The sequence below is a fragment of the Haemorhous mexicanus genome, chromosome 2 (assembly GCF_027477595.1).
Source record: "Haemorhous mexicanus isolate bHaeMex1 chromosome 2, bHaeMex1.pri, whole genome shotgun sequence".
Taxonomy (NCBI): domain Eukaryota; kingdom Metazoa; phylum Chordata; class Aves; order Passeriformes; family Fringillidae; genus Haemorhous; species Haemorhous mexicanus.
Window position 1 is genome coordinate 82,511,450 of NC_082342.1, and position 15,844 is coordinate 82,527,293.

The 15,844-nt window shown below is 43.7% G+C and overlaps 2 protein-coding genes across 6 annotated transcripts in view; one reads left to right on the forward strand and one right to left on the reverse strand.

Annotated features, from left to right (window-relative positions):
• Nucleotides 1-4,734: 4,734 nt before the first annotated feature.
• Nucleotides 4,735-5,885, reverse strand: LOC132324211 (collagen alpha-1(I) chain-like). Its single transcript, XM_059840311.1, has 2 exons — nt 5,659-5,885; nt 4,735-5,599 (listed from the first exon to the last, which is right to left on the reverse strand). Exons 1-2 carry the CDS (start codon nt 5,883-5,885, stop codon nt 4,735-4,737), a joined length of 1,092 nt encoding a protein of 363 aa, XP_059696294.1.
• FARP1 (FERM, ARH/RhoGEF and pleckstrin domain protein 1) overlaps nt 5,519-15,844 on the forward strand; it is a 200,858-nt gene continuing 190,532 nt past the window's right edge. For all 5 annotated transcript variants that reach the window (XM_059839267.1, XM_059839268.1, XM_059839269.1 and 2 more), the window contains exon 1: nt 5,519-5,659. The gene's annotated coding sequence lies outside the window, so the exon portion shown is untranslated. The remainder of the gene's footprint in view (nt 5,660-15,844) is intronic.

Below are 15,844 nucleotides of genomic sequence, written 5' to 3' on the forward strand. Positions count from 1 at the left end.
TGAACCAAGAGAATATGACAATGGAGAAGACAATAACTGAGCCACCTGTTGTAACGACCCTTTGTAAAAATAAAACGTCTGTCAGCCAGCATGAAATCAGAAAGGACCCATGGGAGATCCTGAATGCAACAGAGCACCAGATAAGGCTTGCCACCACTACTTTGAAGTGGGGATTATCCCAGAGGGATCTATTCAAACACACTGATGTGTTCCAGATGTATTCCCTTGTAGAAGGTCACAGCAAAAATATTGGTGGGAAGTGTTGAGGAGAGAAGAGATTTATTGTTTTCATGGGAATCTGATAATGCTAAAAGCCGTGTTTAATGCTCTATATTGTTCTCATTTTCATATTTGCAAGGGGACTCATTTCAGCTGTGTTTAGTCATGGCATAAATTCTAAGGGGCTGCAAAAATGGGGTGTTTTTTTGGTTTAAAACCATACTTTTATCAGTCCAGGTATTTAAAAGGTTCTTCTTCATCATACAGTTAATCGGCTTCAAAATAATTTAATAAATTTAGTTGCACTTTCCTCCTAGAAAAGTATCACATTTTTTGTTTCTCTTTTGTTTGTTTCATTGTTTCTTTAAACAGATAACCAGTTTGCTATGTCCAAAATTACAAAAACAATGGAAGAGAATGAGCTATGGTGCTGGGAGTTATACCCTAGGCTCTGAATTCTAAAGACACATTCCTATTTAAAACAACATATGTAGTTCTCTTCTCCAAAGTAGTATTGAAAGATTAATGTGGCTGGTTTGTATGAAATCTTTTCAGCTCTGCTGATATTTTCCCTTATCATTTCTCTCTCCTCACCATGACAGAGTTTCTGATGGAAATACTGGTATAGAATATGCATTTTGTCCTGATATTCAGTGTTCTTTTCAAGGTGAAAGTGGATTGTAGGAGAGGAAGCTTGAAGATGAACAGCAAAATGATTTTTTTTTTTTTTTTAGTTTAAGAAACATCTGTATTTTTCCTTGGCTTTTTTTTTCTTGAATGTTACAATATGTTATTTTATAAATTATTATTTTATTGATAATTTTAAAAACTCCTATTTTTTCATTTACACTGCAACTGCAGTAGTTGACAGTCTTGTTAATTACTGAATACTTTGGAAATGTCAGTGTCATTTAAAAACAAACATTTTTTTCCTAACTTGGAGTTGTGAATGGGAAAAAGCAAGCATCAAAAAAGTGTGAGCAGATGCAATCTGTGTAGTTTTGAGGAGTATAAATTGTTCACGAATTTCAAACGAACTTTCTAGCTCTGAAGCTTCAGGGATGATTCCTCTCTGAACTGATGAACTGTTGATGATCTGAGCACAGATATGCAGCTAAAGTAACACTCAATATCCTGAAACAGGCAAACTGGCCAACACAAGGTAAATACGACAACGTGCAACTGAGGGGATGTTGTCTGGTGTGCTGAGGCTGGGGAGAGGAGCTTGTTACAGCTACTTGACATGCAAAATTCTCCTTGTATAAATTCTTAGGGACTTGGGAAACTTGCAAACATCATTAAAAGGCTCTCTCTTAATTCATGATATTATACCCTTTGAGCAGGCAGTAAACAAAATCTGTTAATTAGCTGGCTGTAAGTGTCTGAATGGTTTCTTTTCAATGTTTGAGTATTTCTTTCACATGGAAATCCTGAAATTTGAGCCTAGAAACTCACTCCTGTGCCAACTGGCTAAATACTTGGGTTTTTTCTCAAAAGCTAAGACATGGTCTACTGCTAGTACTATGCACTATTATGAAAACTGTAAAAGACCACTGCCTCTAGCTATAAGCTGAACGTTACCTTCCAGTGTAGAAGCAAGAAAGACACATTGCTTCAACATAAGTAATCTTAACAGAATAGGCAGGGGTAATCTTTACAACTGATGACGCTAATAATATTTTGAGAAGACATGGACAAGAATATATTGCAAACAAAAGCCTTTGAAATGTGGAGGGAATCCCAAATGCTACGAAATGTGTAATAAAAATAACAGTGAAAGATGGCTAGCTCTGTCACATTCTTGCACTGAAATTAGCAAAAACCGATGAGTTACACGAGTTAACATAAAGGCACATGAGAGCTTAAAAGTGACCAATCAAATGCCATAGGTTTGTAAGACTGAGCCCCAAACCACATTTATGCAAAAACACACTGATAAATCTAGCACAGAAGTATTTGCTGAAAGCGTCTTTGAAACAAAATTTCAAGCTCCAGGGAAAACATCTGTGGAATGTTTTATGAAAAAGAATGACTAGATTTCTGAATCTTTGAATTTCACTTTGGGCATCATCTTAGCTTCTCACCTTAATGAAACATAGCAAAACATGAACTCAACACATATTGTAAAGCAGTCCACAAAAGAGGCATAGATTTTAAGGTCAGAAGGACCACTGAAGAATCCAGTATGACCTTAGTGTAAACCACACCAAAGGACTTAATCCAAATAGTCGGTGTTTGAGTCCAGTAATTTAGTTAGACAAAGCACACAGACAGGCAAACAAGTTCCCATGTGGGAGGTGAAAAGGGAAATTGCAGGCACACTGCCTTAACTGCCCGCATACACACATACCTTGCAGAGCCTCACAACACACAGGAGAAAGTGCTGATGAAAAAATAACTGCACATCATCCCAGGATATGAGAGCTGTGAAAAAGTGAAGGCTTTCCAGAGATCTGTATTTGTATTCCGTTGTCGCCGCTGCTATTCCTTTCCTAACAAGAAAAGGCAGAAGATGCAGAGAGGCAGCCTCTCAGGATGACAGAACCCTTTTAACACACTTCTCTCCTTCCTTTTCCTTGGGTTCTCCTTTATCTGGTAAAGCAGAAACTAATAATCTGAAATCCAGTTCCAGCTCCTCTCTTCCTTTTCAGTGGATGTAGACAAAGCTTGTCTGTTTTCTTTCAGAAACATGAACTAATTAGAACCATTTTTTTTTAATTTCAGTGACTTTTCAAAAACAAAAGGCTTTTCTCTCAAATTCTCCTGATTATTTGATGTACCAACAAATTCCACATCTTCTTCAACAGGGAAGAAATATAACCTACTGTGCTACAGGAAACTAACAGCAGCAGATGCTGCCACTTGCAATTTACAAGACAGAAATATGTTTTAGGGAAAGATTGCTGTCTTCTCAGATGTTACTCCCTGGTGGTCATTGACAGCCTGCAGAAGACCCAAGAATCTGAAGGGTTAGCTAAATAAACACATGCAAACTTGCTCAAGGCTCCTAGGGAAATGTCCAACACCCTACCAGCTTTAAGGTACACCACTCAAGGCAGTATTTCACTGTTGCTTTTTGGAGCTTGGTAAGAAATGGTCAATAGCTGCAAGGCAACCTGTTACTTTTGTTCAGTGCCGAGAAATGCCACACAAACTTGGAAGGCATTGAAGATGACATCATACATTCGAATTAGATTACAACAACTCTTTTGTTAGGTGTGAATGAGGCATTAGCGATCTGGAAGTGTAGATAAAAAGCGCCAGGAAATTCTAAATGTTAAGTGCAGCCCCTCTTGAATAAGAGTTAAAGCTGCTGATAAAGTAAGTATTTGGGAAAAGGCAATCTTTTTATTATGTCAGTGTTTTTAATCACAGTTCCTATGGTCAGGCACCCGGATTAGCTGGTCCTCATAGGTCCCTTCCAAGGAAAAATACTATCTCTTACTCTATTTCTATTCTATTTGCATTCTGCGTTGTCAGAGTGAGATGTCTTCTGAATCTTCTACAGACTGTACATTTTGCATGGAAGAAGTTTTGTAGGAAAATAACAATAAACTATTTTTCAGGTATTGACAGGTATAGGTAGTTTCCAGCTTTTAACTCAGTAATGGATGCATTTTGACTAAGGTTTCAGGGTTGACTAGAGAAATTAAGATCTCTTGATCTCAGGAGGTTCGATGGCACATGCACTGAGGTATTTGTAGTGAGGTCTGTGCACAGAGAGGCAGTGCTGTTGAGAGCACTGAGAACAGAGGAATTTGTCTTTTGGAAATTAAGCAAGGCCAAGTCTTGGACAAAAGAATATAGAGATTGCATATAAGATTTTTTTTTTTCCTCCTGTGATCAAAAACTAGATATAGCAGCATGGTTCCTCAAATAGCTTTTAAATGCTAGTTGCTCAGAAAGTTTACTTTACAAATACATCCTAGTTTACTGCTCACTCCGGGGTCACTGAGAGAACTTCAAAGACCTGAAGGGTCTTCCCTGCATCACTCATTCGTGTGCACCACCCAGTCTTCTTACTGAAAAACATGGGATGAGAGACCGGAGAAGGCTCAAAGAGATGCACGCTGTAACCCTTCAGGCATGCAAATGTAAGGGGGCGATTTCAGAGCTGCTGTATGCAGACAAATCTGCAGGTGTGACAGCCTTTTTGCTGAAACTCCAGATCTTCTCTGACGGAATGCAGTCTCTGGAGGAGGCAGCACCCAGCCCTGCCCCTCTGCCTGCTCTCGGCTCCTTTCTGATGTGCTGAAGGCTCTTATGAGAGAAAGAACCCGAAGCCCAGATTGCTGTTACTGGTTAAACTTTACTGATCTGTGTTTGTCTAACAAGGACGAAAATAGAGTTTATGACAAAGTTGTACCCATAAATGTGAATACAGTTCACACACGCCCGGTCCTTTGGTTTCTCTGGCACCTCAGACAAGCACTTGGGACTAAGGTGAGTGTGGAGGGACGTCTCCCTGCACATGAAGCACCGCTCTGTTCCCTGCTGGCTCCTGAAGCCTCTCTCCTAAGGCAGAAGAGCCGGGGTACCCATTAATGCACACACGGCCGCTGAGGCAGTGTCCCGGTTCCTCCTGCAGGACCCGCCTACTTTCACAGCCTCCCGACTGTCGGCGAGCAATTCCCTCTCCGAGACAGGGCGGCAGGGCAGGGCAGGGCCCTCCTGCGGGGTGTCCCGCTGGCCGCCTACACCCGATGGTCCCCAAAATCCACAGGAAGGGACAGAGACCCTCGGGGCCTCGCCCTCTCCCTGCCCCGGGGCTGCAGCCGGGTTTAACCCTTCCCGTACACCGCGGCCACCTGGGCGCTGCTCGTCCCTCCTGGTGCCCGGGAGGCGGAGGTAGAGGAGATTGGGGATATCTGGAGCCCTCCCAGCACCGCAGCGGCGCAGGGCGGTGGTCGCCGCGCCTCCGCCTCTCTCCAGCTCGGGCTGCCCGGGTACCACGGCCGGGGCGGGCGCCCCGCTCGCTGCGCCGCCGGCAGCGCCGATCCGAGCGGCCGCCGCCGCCCGCGAACGCTGGAGGGGGCTCTCGGCCGCCTCCTCCCGCCGGCGGCTCCCCCTCCGGGAGGGGGCAGGGTTAGGGGAGGGAGGTGCAGCCGCGGCAGAGCGGCGGCGAGCGGCGTCCAGTTCCCGCTCCCCCGGTTTGCGGGCGGCAGCAAGACCGGCCCCTCCGCCGCCGCCTGCCTCCCTTCTCCTCCGCGCCGGCCCGGTGGGCTCCCCCCGCTGCCAAGCCGGACATGGCGACCCTGCTCCTGCGAGCCCCTCGCTGTCCTCCTGTCCCTGCCGCCGCCGCTCCTGCCGCCGCCTTCTCCTCCTCCTCTCCGCGGAGCTTTTAATGGCTCGGACCTCCGGCGGCCAAGCGCGACTGCCCCTGCACCAGCCGCAGCGAGGAGAGCCGGTGGGAGCCCGCGCCGCCCCAGCCCCACGCACGGTAAGGGCGGCACGGCAAACAATGGGGCCGGGCGGGAGCGGCGGAGGGTGGCGCCCGCCCCGCCGGGCACCGCGGCCGGGGCTGCGAGGCGAGCGGCGGGACCCGCCCGCGGGGCGGCCGGGGCGGGCGGCAGCCGCTGGTTCCGAGCGCCGCCCCCGTCACCGCCGCCCCCTCCTCGGGCTGTGACAGCCCGGCGGACACCCCCCTCGGCCCCGCGTAATCCCATTACCGCGGGTAATCCGCGGGCAGGCTCCGCGCAGAGCGGCGCCCGGACCGCTCGCCCTTCCCCGCGTCCCCGGGCTACCGCGGCCGGGCGCAGTCCGGGCGCCGGCGAGGGCGGCAACGCAGCTCCGTGCCTTTTGTTTCGCCCCGGGCTGGGACCCGGCCCCCGGTGCCGGCGGCGGGGCGAGAGCCCTGGAGGGGCGTGCGGTGCCCGGCGGAGTTGTAGGGGCGGCCCGGGGAAGGGTTTAGCCCAGCCGGCTGGGAGGTGCCGCTCCGGGGGGCGTGCGAGGGCAGCGCCTCTCTCCCGCCTCGGTTCGGGGCGGCCCGGCGGGGACGGGACGGGATGGGCTCCCGCTCGCTCCTGGCCTGGGCCACCACCCCGGGTTTCCTGAGTGGCTGTAGCGGCTGCAGCCGCCCGGTTCTCCCTCCTCCCCTCCCACGCAGGGGTGCGCAGAGGTGCCTCCAGCTTGGTGCACTCCGCACCTCTGCCATCACCTTGCCCGTGTCCAGGCTGGCGAGTTCGCCGGTTTCAAAGCGAACGTTGCCTTCTTTTCGTTATGCTCAGCCTCAGACAGCCGGGAACCGCTGGGCAAAGTTTAGCGTAAACTGCAGTTTATTTCCAGAGCGGGAGATCATGTGCGGTAGGCCTACTCAGCTTTTGTGATACGGCTGCTTTCTCTCCTTTCAAAGCACGCGTAAACTCCTTGGAATTGATGTAAAGTTGCCGGATTTGCTTGATTGCCGGCATGAAATTACTGCGTAGCGTATATTTTTCGGTCACAGCCTTCTTACTTGGGTTACCTTCAAAGAGATTTGTCCCTCGAGAGTGGAAAGGTGATTGCTCTAAAAGAGCAGCATCGATCAGCCGTTCTGTTATTCATATCTCTCAGATACCTTGACTCCTGCTCCACATTGCTTCCAATTCACAGCAAGCAGCTGGTGTTAGAATCAAGCCAAGAAAAATAAAATTCTGGAGGAGGTCACTTAAGAAAAGCCCCAAAAGTTCCCTTTGAATTGAAATACTTCTGTCCTCTACTTTTGGATGTTTATGCAAGAATCGTGATATCTAGCTAATTGGTGGATCTGAGCCTTTCAGAAGTGCTCCTGCTTCCCAGGAAAGTCCGAAATCCTCTTAGCCGTCCCTCACGTGTCCGACCCGCCAGGGTCTGGAAGCTCGGGGCTGACGGGGCGGGACCGGAGCTGTGTGTGCAGAGCTCCCTGCGTTGCCCGTGCTTCCCCTGCCGTGCACTTGAAGCGAGCACCGGGCTCTTGGTGAGGCCAAGTGAGGCTGCTCATTTTCCCCCTTTTGCCCTGGCCTTCTCCAGTGTCAGAAGTGTCGGTGCTCAGCAAAGGGTAACAACTCCTGTGGCTCAGGAGTCCCGCCAAATGCTTGTGCTTTCCAGTTGAGAACTTCATTCTCTTAGATACGGTTTTGCTCCAGGATTTGGCAGAGTCTCCTTTCCTTTGCAAATAACAAAGATGAGGGTTATTTGTAATGTATTGAATTACGATGGCTATTTTTGAAAGCTTAGACATGGCTGTATCTGTCCAAACATGGTGCAGATTCTTTTATCCCTATGGAATTAAGTTCAAATGTAGAACTGCAGATCCCTGTGGAAGGGGTAGTTGGCAGTAGGGCCAGTTTGTCATCATGGGAAGGGGTAGAAAGCTGTATTTCTCAGCTTGTTTTTTTGCACTGTCTTGTGCAGTCAATTAAATTACTGTTTTTCTGCACTCTGGTTTTTGAGCAAACCAAACACACTAGGAAAGTGGACAAAATATTCAAACAAACAGCAACGTAGAACTTCACAAAGTCAAAAGTTGGAATGAGATTGAATATGTAATATCCAAGCTTGACTTTTATTTAATGACTGGACTTCAAATTGGATTTTTTTCCTTTTTTTTTTTCCCTCAGGTTGACAGAGTTCATTAGTCATTTTGTAATCAATATCTTTAAGCATTCTACTTGTAACCAAACTTTTTGAAATGAAATTGTGGAAGATAAATGACCTGAGGGGAATCACCACTTAAATGTGATGATTTGAAACAGGAAAAAGAAAGACTTGCCCTATGAGATGTATTTCTGCATTAAAATTCAGATAGAGAATTCTGAATTTATAGAGTTTCCCAGTAAATTTTCCCTGCTGATTTTTAGATTAATTAAACTTAGTAAAAAACCCAAACTTCCACTTAAAAAATTCATGTGTGATGATAATTAGCAGCTCTTCTAAAAAGAAAATATATAAAAAATGTTGACATTGATGAATACAAGGCTGCCAGTTCTGGCAGCTTTTTAGATAATGTATGCTTCGTGATGGAGCTATGCAAAAGAAATGCTTCTCTGGTTTGAAATATCCTTACATTAAGTCTTTACTTGCTCTTGGGCATGCTTTTCTTAAAGGGACTGACTGCTGTGGAGACTCCCAGACTGCGATGTGTCAGGGCATGGAGCTGGGGAAGGTGGCCCACAGGAGCGTATGGTTTCCACAGTGTTTGCAGGCACAAGTAGGTTGTAGGGCAGAGAAACCCAGGGCTAAAGAATCAAGTGCTCATCGCCAGCTGAGCTCGTCCCCTCAGGTTTTACAAGGTAAAAGAGAACAGTGTTGGCCATTCCTTGCTTGTTAGTGGTTGTCCTTCCCTCTTTCCGAGACTGGAATTTGAAGTGCAGGGCAGTGCTCTGACCTTGGCCTCTCCTCTGCTCCATCTGGGGAAAAGCAGATCTGCATCTTGCTGACTGCAGCGGGCATCTGGATCCAGAACTTCCAGAGGATTGACTCAACTCATCTTTTTAATGTTCATATTTAGGAAGTGTTTTTTGTAACTGTAGGATTGGGTTACAAACCCTGATTATATACATAAGTGAAGCTTTTAGTGGATGTTTTCAGCACTTAAACCTCTGTGTTAATCATTTTGGTTAAATTCTAGTGCTGAATCCATGTATTAGCATTGTACTTTTTGTGCTGCACTGTTAGTGTTAGGGACTAAACTTGCTGGGTTTGGTTTCTGGTTTGATTTTATTCCCCCGACTGTTTTTTCATGGTTCTTGTCTGTGCCAGTGCCCTTATTTTATATTGGCTTTTTTAGAAAAGCATGATAAAAATGCTGTTTATTGAACTTGGGTCCACCAACTAGTTCTGCTTTTTCTTTTTCTTCTTTTAGAAATTGGCATGTTTATCTTAAAATCCCTTTTTTGAAGCTCAGTTTCTTCACTTTAAAGGTTGCAGTTTGTGTATTTTCTTTCTTTCTATTTTTCCTTTTTTTTTGTGTACTTTTTTGGCTGGCTGAGTAGATGGTGAAGTTTGTAGTTTACAGATGGACCACTGAATTCAGGTGTAAGGGAACGGCTTGTTTTTCTGGTTGTGAAGGCACAGAAGACTAATTACAGAGGTATAAAAGGTCATCAGGCTCAAGTCAGCTTTGAATTAGTGCAAAATGTCAGTAAATTTGGCCTGCAGAAATGTAGGCAAATCAGACAGATCAGTCTTTGTGCTTTGTGGGCACTATCTTCTTTGTCATAAATTGCAGCCTGATGAGCTTTTTGACCTTGTCTGTAATGAAGCAGACTTGATTAAATGTTATGAGAAAGGAAAATACGATATGCCTTTTGGGGGATTTGGGAAGCAGGGATGATCCTTTGCAACGACATTTCTTTTTCCCTTATTCTGGAAATATAAATGGAGGAAATTGTTTCTCATGCTTGGTTGTCAAAAAGGACTTAAAGAAAAAAAGAATGGTGTCTCTGTTAGCTGGTGCTCAAATAAAATGAAGCTTTGTTGGTGAAGTTCAGGAAGGTGCTAAAGTTCTGTTTTCTGTTGATCTCGTGTGGGAACTGATTTTTGTAGCATGCCCTTCAGTGTTACACAGTGAAGTATGTGCAGCAAAATCCGGTTTTGTGTCACTGTATAATATGGAGAAAAAAAACTTTCTCAAGCCATGAAATCTTGACACTGAGGCTTTCAGGAGAAGATTTTAAACAATACCAGTTTATTACTAGGCATGAGGAAAACTGGGGGGTTTGGTTGATATTTTGGCATAAGGCAGGGATGGTGTTTGCAGACAACATTTTCCTTCCCAGGTTATAAATTGGATGTAGTGGTAAAAGCTCCCTGGAAAGTGGGAGGCTGTGTCTCTGAGACACTGCTTCCCTTACTGGTGCTGCCTTGCCAATGCTCTGCTCCGGTGCTTACCATTAAAATCAGGTTTTTGGTGTCAGCACTGGAGGTTGCTGACCCATGGCACAAGATTTATCAAATGTGTAGCAATGTTAACAATGACTTCAATCCCCATTTCCTTCCAAATATGCTGTCCTGGGGTGGGGAGAAATTAATGGTTTGGACCTTGCAGGGTGACTGGATTTGCCATAATGGAAGTATGTTAAGAAGCTATTACACTCCCATTTGACATGTGATCCTGCTGTCTTGAAAGGCTTGCTAAATTGCTGTTTTAGGTTCTCTCCCTCGTTAGGGGTAAGAGAAGTGAAAAGTTGTGCAACCAAAGAGGACGCTCCCCTCCTCCCCTAGGTATAGGTCTTCCCAGAGCATCTATTTCTATAACATCAGGTATTCAGGAGTATAATACACAAAATATTTCAGAAATTCAGCAGCAAGAGATGGGTGACATGGCCAGTTTTAGCTGAGGAAAAGCTGAGACTTTCTGAGCAGAGTATCAAGCCATCCTTGTTTGGAACAGCTGTGCTTGAGCTCAGGCAGGCACTGTGCTCTGTGTACAGAGGGAATAAGGCATCGCTGCCTCGGGGACAAACTACTCAGGCACCTGGGCTGTCTTGCACAAAACATTGCTGGGGAAGAACACACATTTTTGTCGGTCAAAAGGTGACTTACTGGTAAACTGGAAACCCTAGCAGTAACAGGTATTGTTGGGTATTGTTGGGTGCTTCCTTTTCTGCTCTGGGGCTGCTGCTTCTGCTTGCCACCACTGGCCTTTCTGCATCTTTCATGCCTGATTGTTGCAGGCACAGTAGTTTGATCGCTGGTCACTAATAATACTGATGACTGTGTCTCCTTAATCAAGGGTCTTTATTTTCAGTCACCTGCACCACAGACATGGGTTAAGAAAACATTTGGCATTGTATTCTGACAGCACGAAGGGTCTATCTGCTCAGTAACCTGAGCTCATTTAATTGGCTCTTTCTACGCCACATCAGGCATTTTTCTGTTGGTTACACTCTTTCAAATAATTTATTTCTGTGCCTGGATTAAGAACCTGAGCTGCAGATGTTATGTGTTCACTCTTTCAACCTCTGCGTGTTATTTTTGGATGTGTCCCAGCCTCTGTCTGTGCACGGAACAATACTGAAGGTGTTCTGTGGGGACCTTTGCTAGCCTAGCAATGGAGCACCGGCAGGCTGCTCATTAGTCTTTTATGTCTCTCCTTATCAGCTTTACTGAGAAACTCCCTATCGCTTTGGTTGCACATGTTAGAATAATTAGGCTTCCTGTTCAGCAGGTTTGTGTGGCATTGATTTTGGCCTGAAAGTTCAGGGGAGGGGAAGGATACCATTAAATTATTATATGAAATAGCAAGTATGTCTTCCATAGTTGCCTTTTTTATTATGAGTTGGGTTTAAAACATATTATTGCACAGAGAGAGGCAGAAATCCCAATCAGACTTTAATGCTACTTTAAAAGGAGGTGGTTTCCCTTGCATAATAAAATAAGTGAACATAAATCTTAAATTTTTTAGAGGAAGAGAGGATGTGATGATTTCACTGTTGAGTTGGAAGACAGCCTCACATAATTCGGAGGCTCTGGGATCACAGCAGGTATCAGACAGACTTGGAGCATTTCCCTGGCCACCCTGATCTTCCTATGATTATAGGCAGGATGGGATGTTGTTTGGGGATTAAGTGGTTTTTTTTTTTTTCTGTCCATCTCTCTCGTATTTCAAATTATTTTGTTGTTTGCTGTGGCTTACCATCAAAGTGAATTTAATTCGATTTGTTTTTATTTTGTTAATTCTCTACAGTCTTATGATTGCAGTAACAGTGATTACAACTGAGAAGTCTCTGGCCAGCTATTGTTCTGTATAGTAGCAATATCTTTTTCAGATTAAGGAAAAGTAGGATTTGTTTAGTTTTTTCCTGCCTGAAGTTACTTTCTCAAACATTCAGTCTAAAAAGGAAGGTAAAGCTCTTGTAAAAGTAAGAATCTACAGAAATTATGTTGGTTTTTAGTTTTTTTTTTTCCTCAGGAGTTTCCTATTTTCCAGGAAATGGTTAGTGTTAAGGCTCTTAAAAATAACAGAAAATATTAAAGGGAGAAATGGAAAGGGGGTATTCATTTGCTCTACCTTTTAGAAAATGAAGCATATATATAATGTTATGAACTAAATAGTCCCCATGCATTTTAGAAGTTAAACTTTGTGTGAATCTCTGAGATTAGCCTCCTTGGCTAATATTCATTCTTTTTCAATTTGAAGACCTCAGCTCCTATCTTATCATGGTGGGAATTCCTCCTGATAATCTGTTTTCCACTGAGTTTGTAAAACCTAAAGCTGTTGTGTTTGCCTTTAACATATTAAACATTCAATAGTGCTTTTTAAGCAGAGGCATCAGTTGGTGCATGTGGGAAGATAACTGTGTGGTTAGGCCATTGTAGCCTGTGTTGTTCATTAGCCATTTTGGCTGAATTGATTGGTGTAATATGGAAAATAACATTGTTTAATGTTTTGGTGCAGAGTGCCATTTTCCCCTCCTGTGTCCTTTGAAATGTTGATCATAATTTTCAGTACTATGAAAAATACTAGAAACCATTAAAAAAACCCAGAAAATGAGCAAAAAGGAAAGTGTATCTACAATGTGAGGTCAATAAATATTCAACTTGAAGCTAGCAGAAAATCCCTTCAAAATGTCTCAATAGGAAATAAATAAAATAAAGACAAAGCAGATGGTGTGATAGTATTGCAGTGGGGAGAAGGGCAAGTGACTCTATCATTTGAATGTAAAAAATGTTTTAAAAGGCATTCTAATTAAGTGCTGCTCACAGCTCTGCTTTTAATAGTAATATTTGAGTATTGAGATAGGTCACAAACGGCACAATTCCAAGGGTGTAGGATCCATTTGCCTAAAACATGTGAGTCAGAAGTGAACCTTTAAGAGAAGCATTTGTAAACAGACCTGTGAGAGAGGAGAAGCTTTTGGTTGTAACTTTATGGGGCAGGCTTTTCCATCTCAATTTTTAAAAATATTGCTTACAATTAAGGCTTGAACGGTGGTGTTGTGCCTTTGTTTCTGAGTGTTCTCTGTCTGTACCTCAGTCAGCTGGCAGGCAGCTTCAGCCATGCCAGGCAAAGAGTGAAGCTTAATTAAAAGGTGAGTGGTGGGTAGAGGAGAGACTCAGATCCCTGCTGCTGAAGGTCACCTGTGTTGCCTGTCAGCTGTCCCTGTGGCACATGTGTGGCTGGGTGGCCACACAGGTCCTGCCCAGAGCTAATGCAGCCTCCTGCCATCTAATTAGCAAATTAGTAAATAGGACAGTGTCAGAGAGGGTCTGGCAGGGCAGGGAGTGTGTGGTGGAGCCAGCCACACTGGCTTTTCACCCCACGGGGGCTGAGGGAAGAGCATCACTTGTGTGGGAACCAGGGGTTGTTACTGGCTGTGTCAGTCACCACGTGTGAGCACCTCTCCATGGTGGGTCTCGGGGGCAGGAAATAAGTGTGGCGCTAATGAAGCCTGTTCAGAAAGTGACACCTTCATCAAAATCCTTGCCCATATTGACCCCAAGTGCTATTTCCCACAGTTATCTGGGAATGCTTCCTGGAGCTGTGAAGTAGTATGACTTCATCTAATGAAGTACCGAAGTGATGATGCAGGAGCTGGATATCTGCGGGATTTTTAACTCCAGCTGTCCAGCTTTTTAAATGCAAATCAAGGACTATTTCACATTCTGAACCAAGAAATTATCCACTGGGTAATGCCCTGGACTTAAGCATTTGTCCCTTAATTTTGTGTGCAGTGTGTGCACACTGAGGCACCAGAGGAATCGCTGGAGCGGTTTCTAGTTGTAATATTGCTTCAAGGATCATTTGAAGCAATGGACAAGCAAATAACACTTGATGGTAGCTCTCTGCTTGAGAAAACCCAATACAGGGTAGCCATTCCTGTCTTCCTGAATGAAGAGAATGGGCATGATGGAGGCGAGCTAGGGACTAATAGCAGCATGCTGCAAGTGTATGACTGAAAAATTAGATCATCGTTGTGATGGAATAGGGTGTGTGTATATTTTTCTATATCTGATGAGAAGAGGGAGCTCAGAAGAATTTTATTTTTCTAGAACCAGGATATGTAACCTTTTCATTTTCGCTGCAAAAAACCCTAACAACCCAACAGTCTATGAATTCAAGAAAATTCAGACATATATCTGAAAGCATTAAAACTGAAGACAATATTGTTCTTAATTGAGTATTTGCTAGAGTTGCTTTGACTCCCTTAAATCGTTACTGGAATTTCTTCGGGCAGTACATAAAACTATTAAATTTTCTTTCAAAGTTCTTTTCCTCAAAAGTGAGAATAATGCTTGAACATACATGCATTATGTTCTTATTTGAACTATTTAAAGCAGAAAATAGGTGAAATAACGAGAACAGCCATTACATGGAGAAAGAATAACCTATGAAAAGCTGGAGTGGTTAGCTCTAGAGTTGGTGAGCTGTTTGAGCATGTACCACAATGGATGGATATAAGTAACAGAACTACATTTTTTCCCTTCCTGTGTCATATAAAGAAAATATCAGAGAGCTAGGTATGCCTCTTCATCTTTGCATTTGAATTTTCTTCATGATCAGTGTGATAGGAGGATATGTAGAGCTGCGGGGCGAGATAATGTCTGTCTGTCAAGAAAGCTCAAAAAATTTAATTCTGGTGTAAACATAATTCAATAGAAAAAATCCTGAGGAAGGGTCTGTATTGTACTTTTCTGCCTGCTTTTGTCAAAACAAAATGCCTCATCTAACCTGAACAAAGTTCTTTCCACTTAAAAGCACACCAGGATTGGAACTGATACTTGGATGTGTGCCATGAAGGGAAAATGGTAGCTGTACATCTAAAAAATGTCTACAGAAAAATGTAAAATGTGTCTAGAAGCCTTGTATCTGTGGCAGTTTTTTGGGCTAACCTCAGAGAAGAAAGAATTTCAGAAAAAATGTTTCCATCTTGGCAAGGAAAATGTGATTTGGAGACATGGAAGAGAAAATTAATCAGAATAATAGTTCTAGCTCTTACAAGGAGATTGAGTCTATTAATGAAATTAATATCTGAAAATTAATTATGAAACCAACATACATACATATATATGTATGTGTGTATGTATGTATGTGTCTCAGGACCTAAAAGAATGTTTTAAAATCAGCCGATTACTCCTGGATTGTTCTGCAGAGGAGTTTCCAGGAATGGAATAAGAATACCTGCTTTTCTTTTTCTCATGGAATATTTGTATCATAGTAAGCAAACTCAATTCACTAGTGTGCAAATGTGTCCTGTTGCAATCAGGTGACAGTTTGGTTCAACTCAGAAGAGTTTGAAGTTCCTGAAAGCTGGATTGTATTGAATCAGCTGGGTAGAATTCCCTTAAATCTTTTGGCAGTCTCTAACTTTCATGAAATAAAATATGCTGCAGCAATTTCTGGTTTGTATGTATGTATGTTCACCAGTGAGTGAGTTTATTTTAAGCATTAACTTGCTTGTTTATGGAAAACCCTGGAATAGCCCAGCTTTTTTCCCTAAACTCCCAGGTTAAATTTATTTGCGATTTTGTCAGGAGGACAAGCTAGTCTGGTTGCTTTTGAATGTGTTTAAAGAAAGTTTCATAACTCCTTCTTTGGTATTCCTCCAGTAAGGCCTGATCCTTTTTTTATCTACAAAGTTTAAAGCTTGAGGGAACAATAAAGACTCAAATCAATTGGAAGTAATTGCAACTAGATCATCAGCATAGTTTTGTTAATTTACAG

Coding starts and splice junctions, on each gene's coding strand:
- LOC132324211 (XM_059840311.1), bottom strand. CDS start 5,885: ATGGGATTACGCGGGGCCGAGGGGGGTGTCCGCCGGGCTGTCACAGCC. Junction 5,600..5,658: donor TTTGCCGTGCCGCCCTTACC/GTGCGTGGGGCT, acceptor CGGCTGGTGCAG/GGGCAGTCGCGCTTGGCCGC.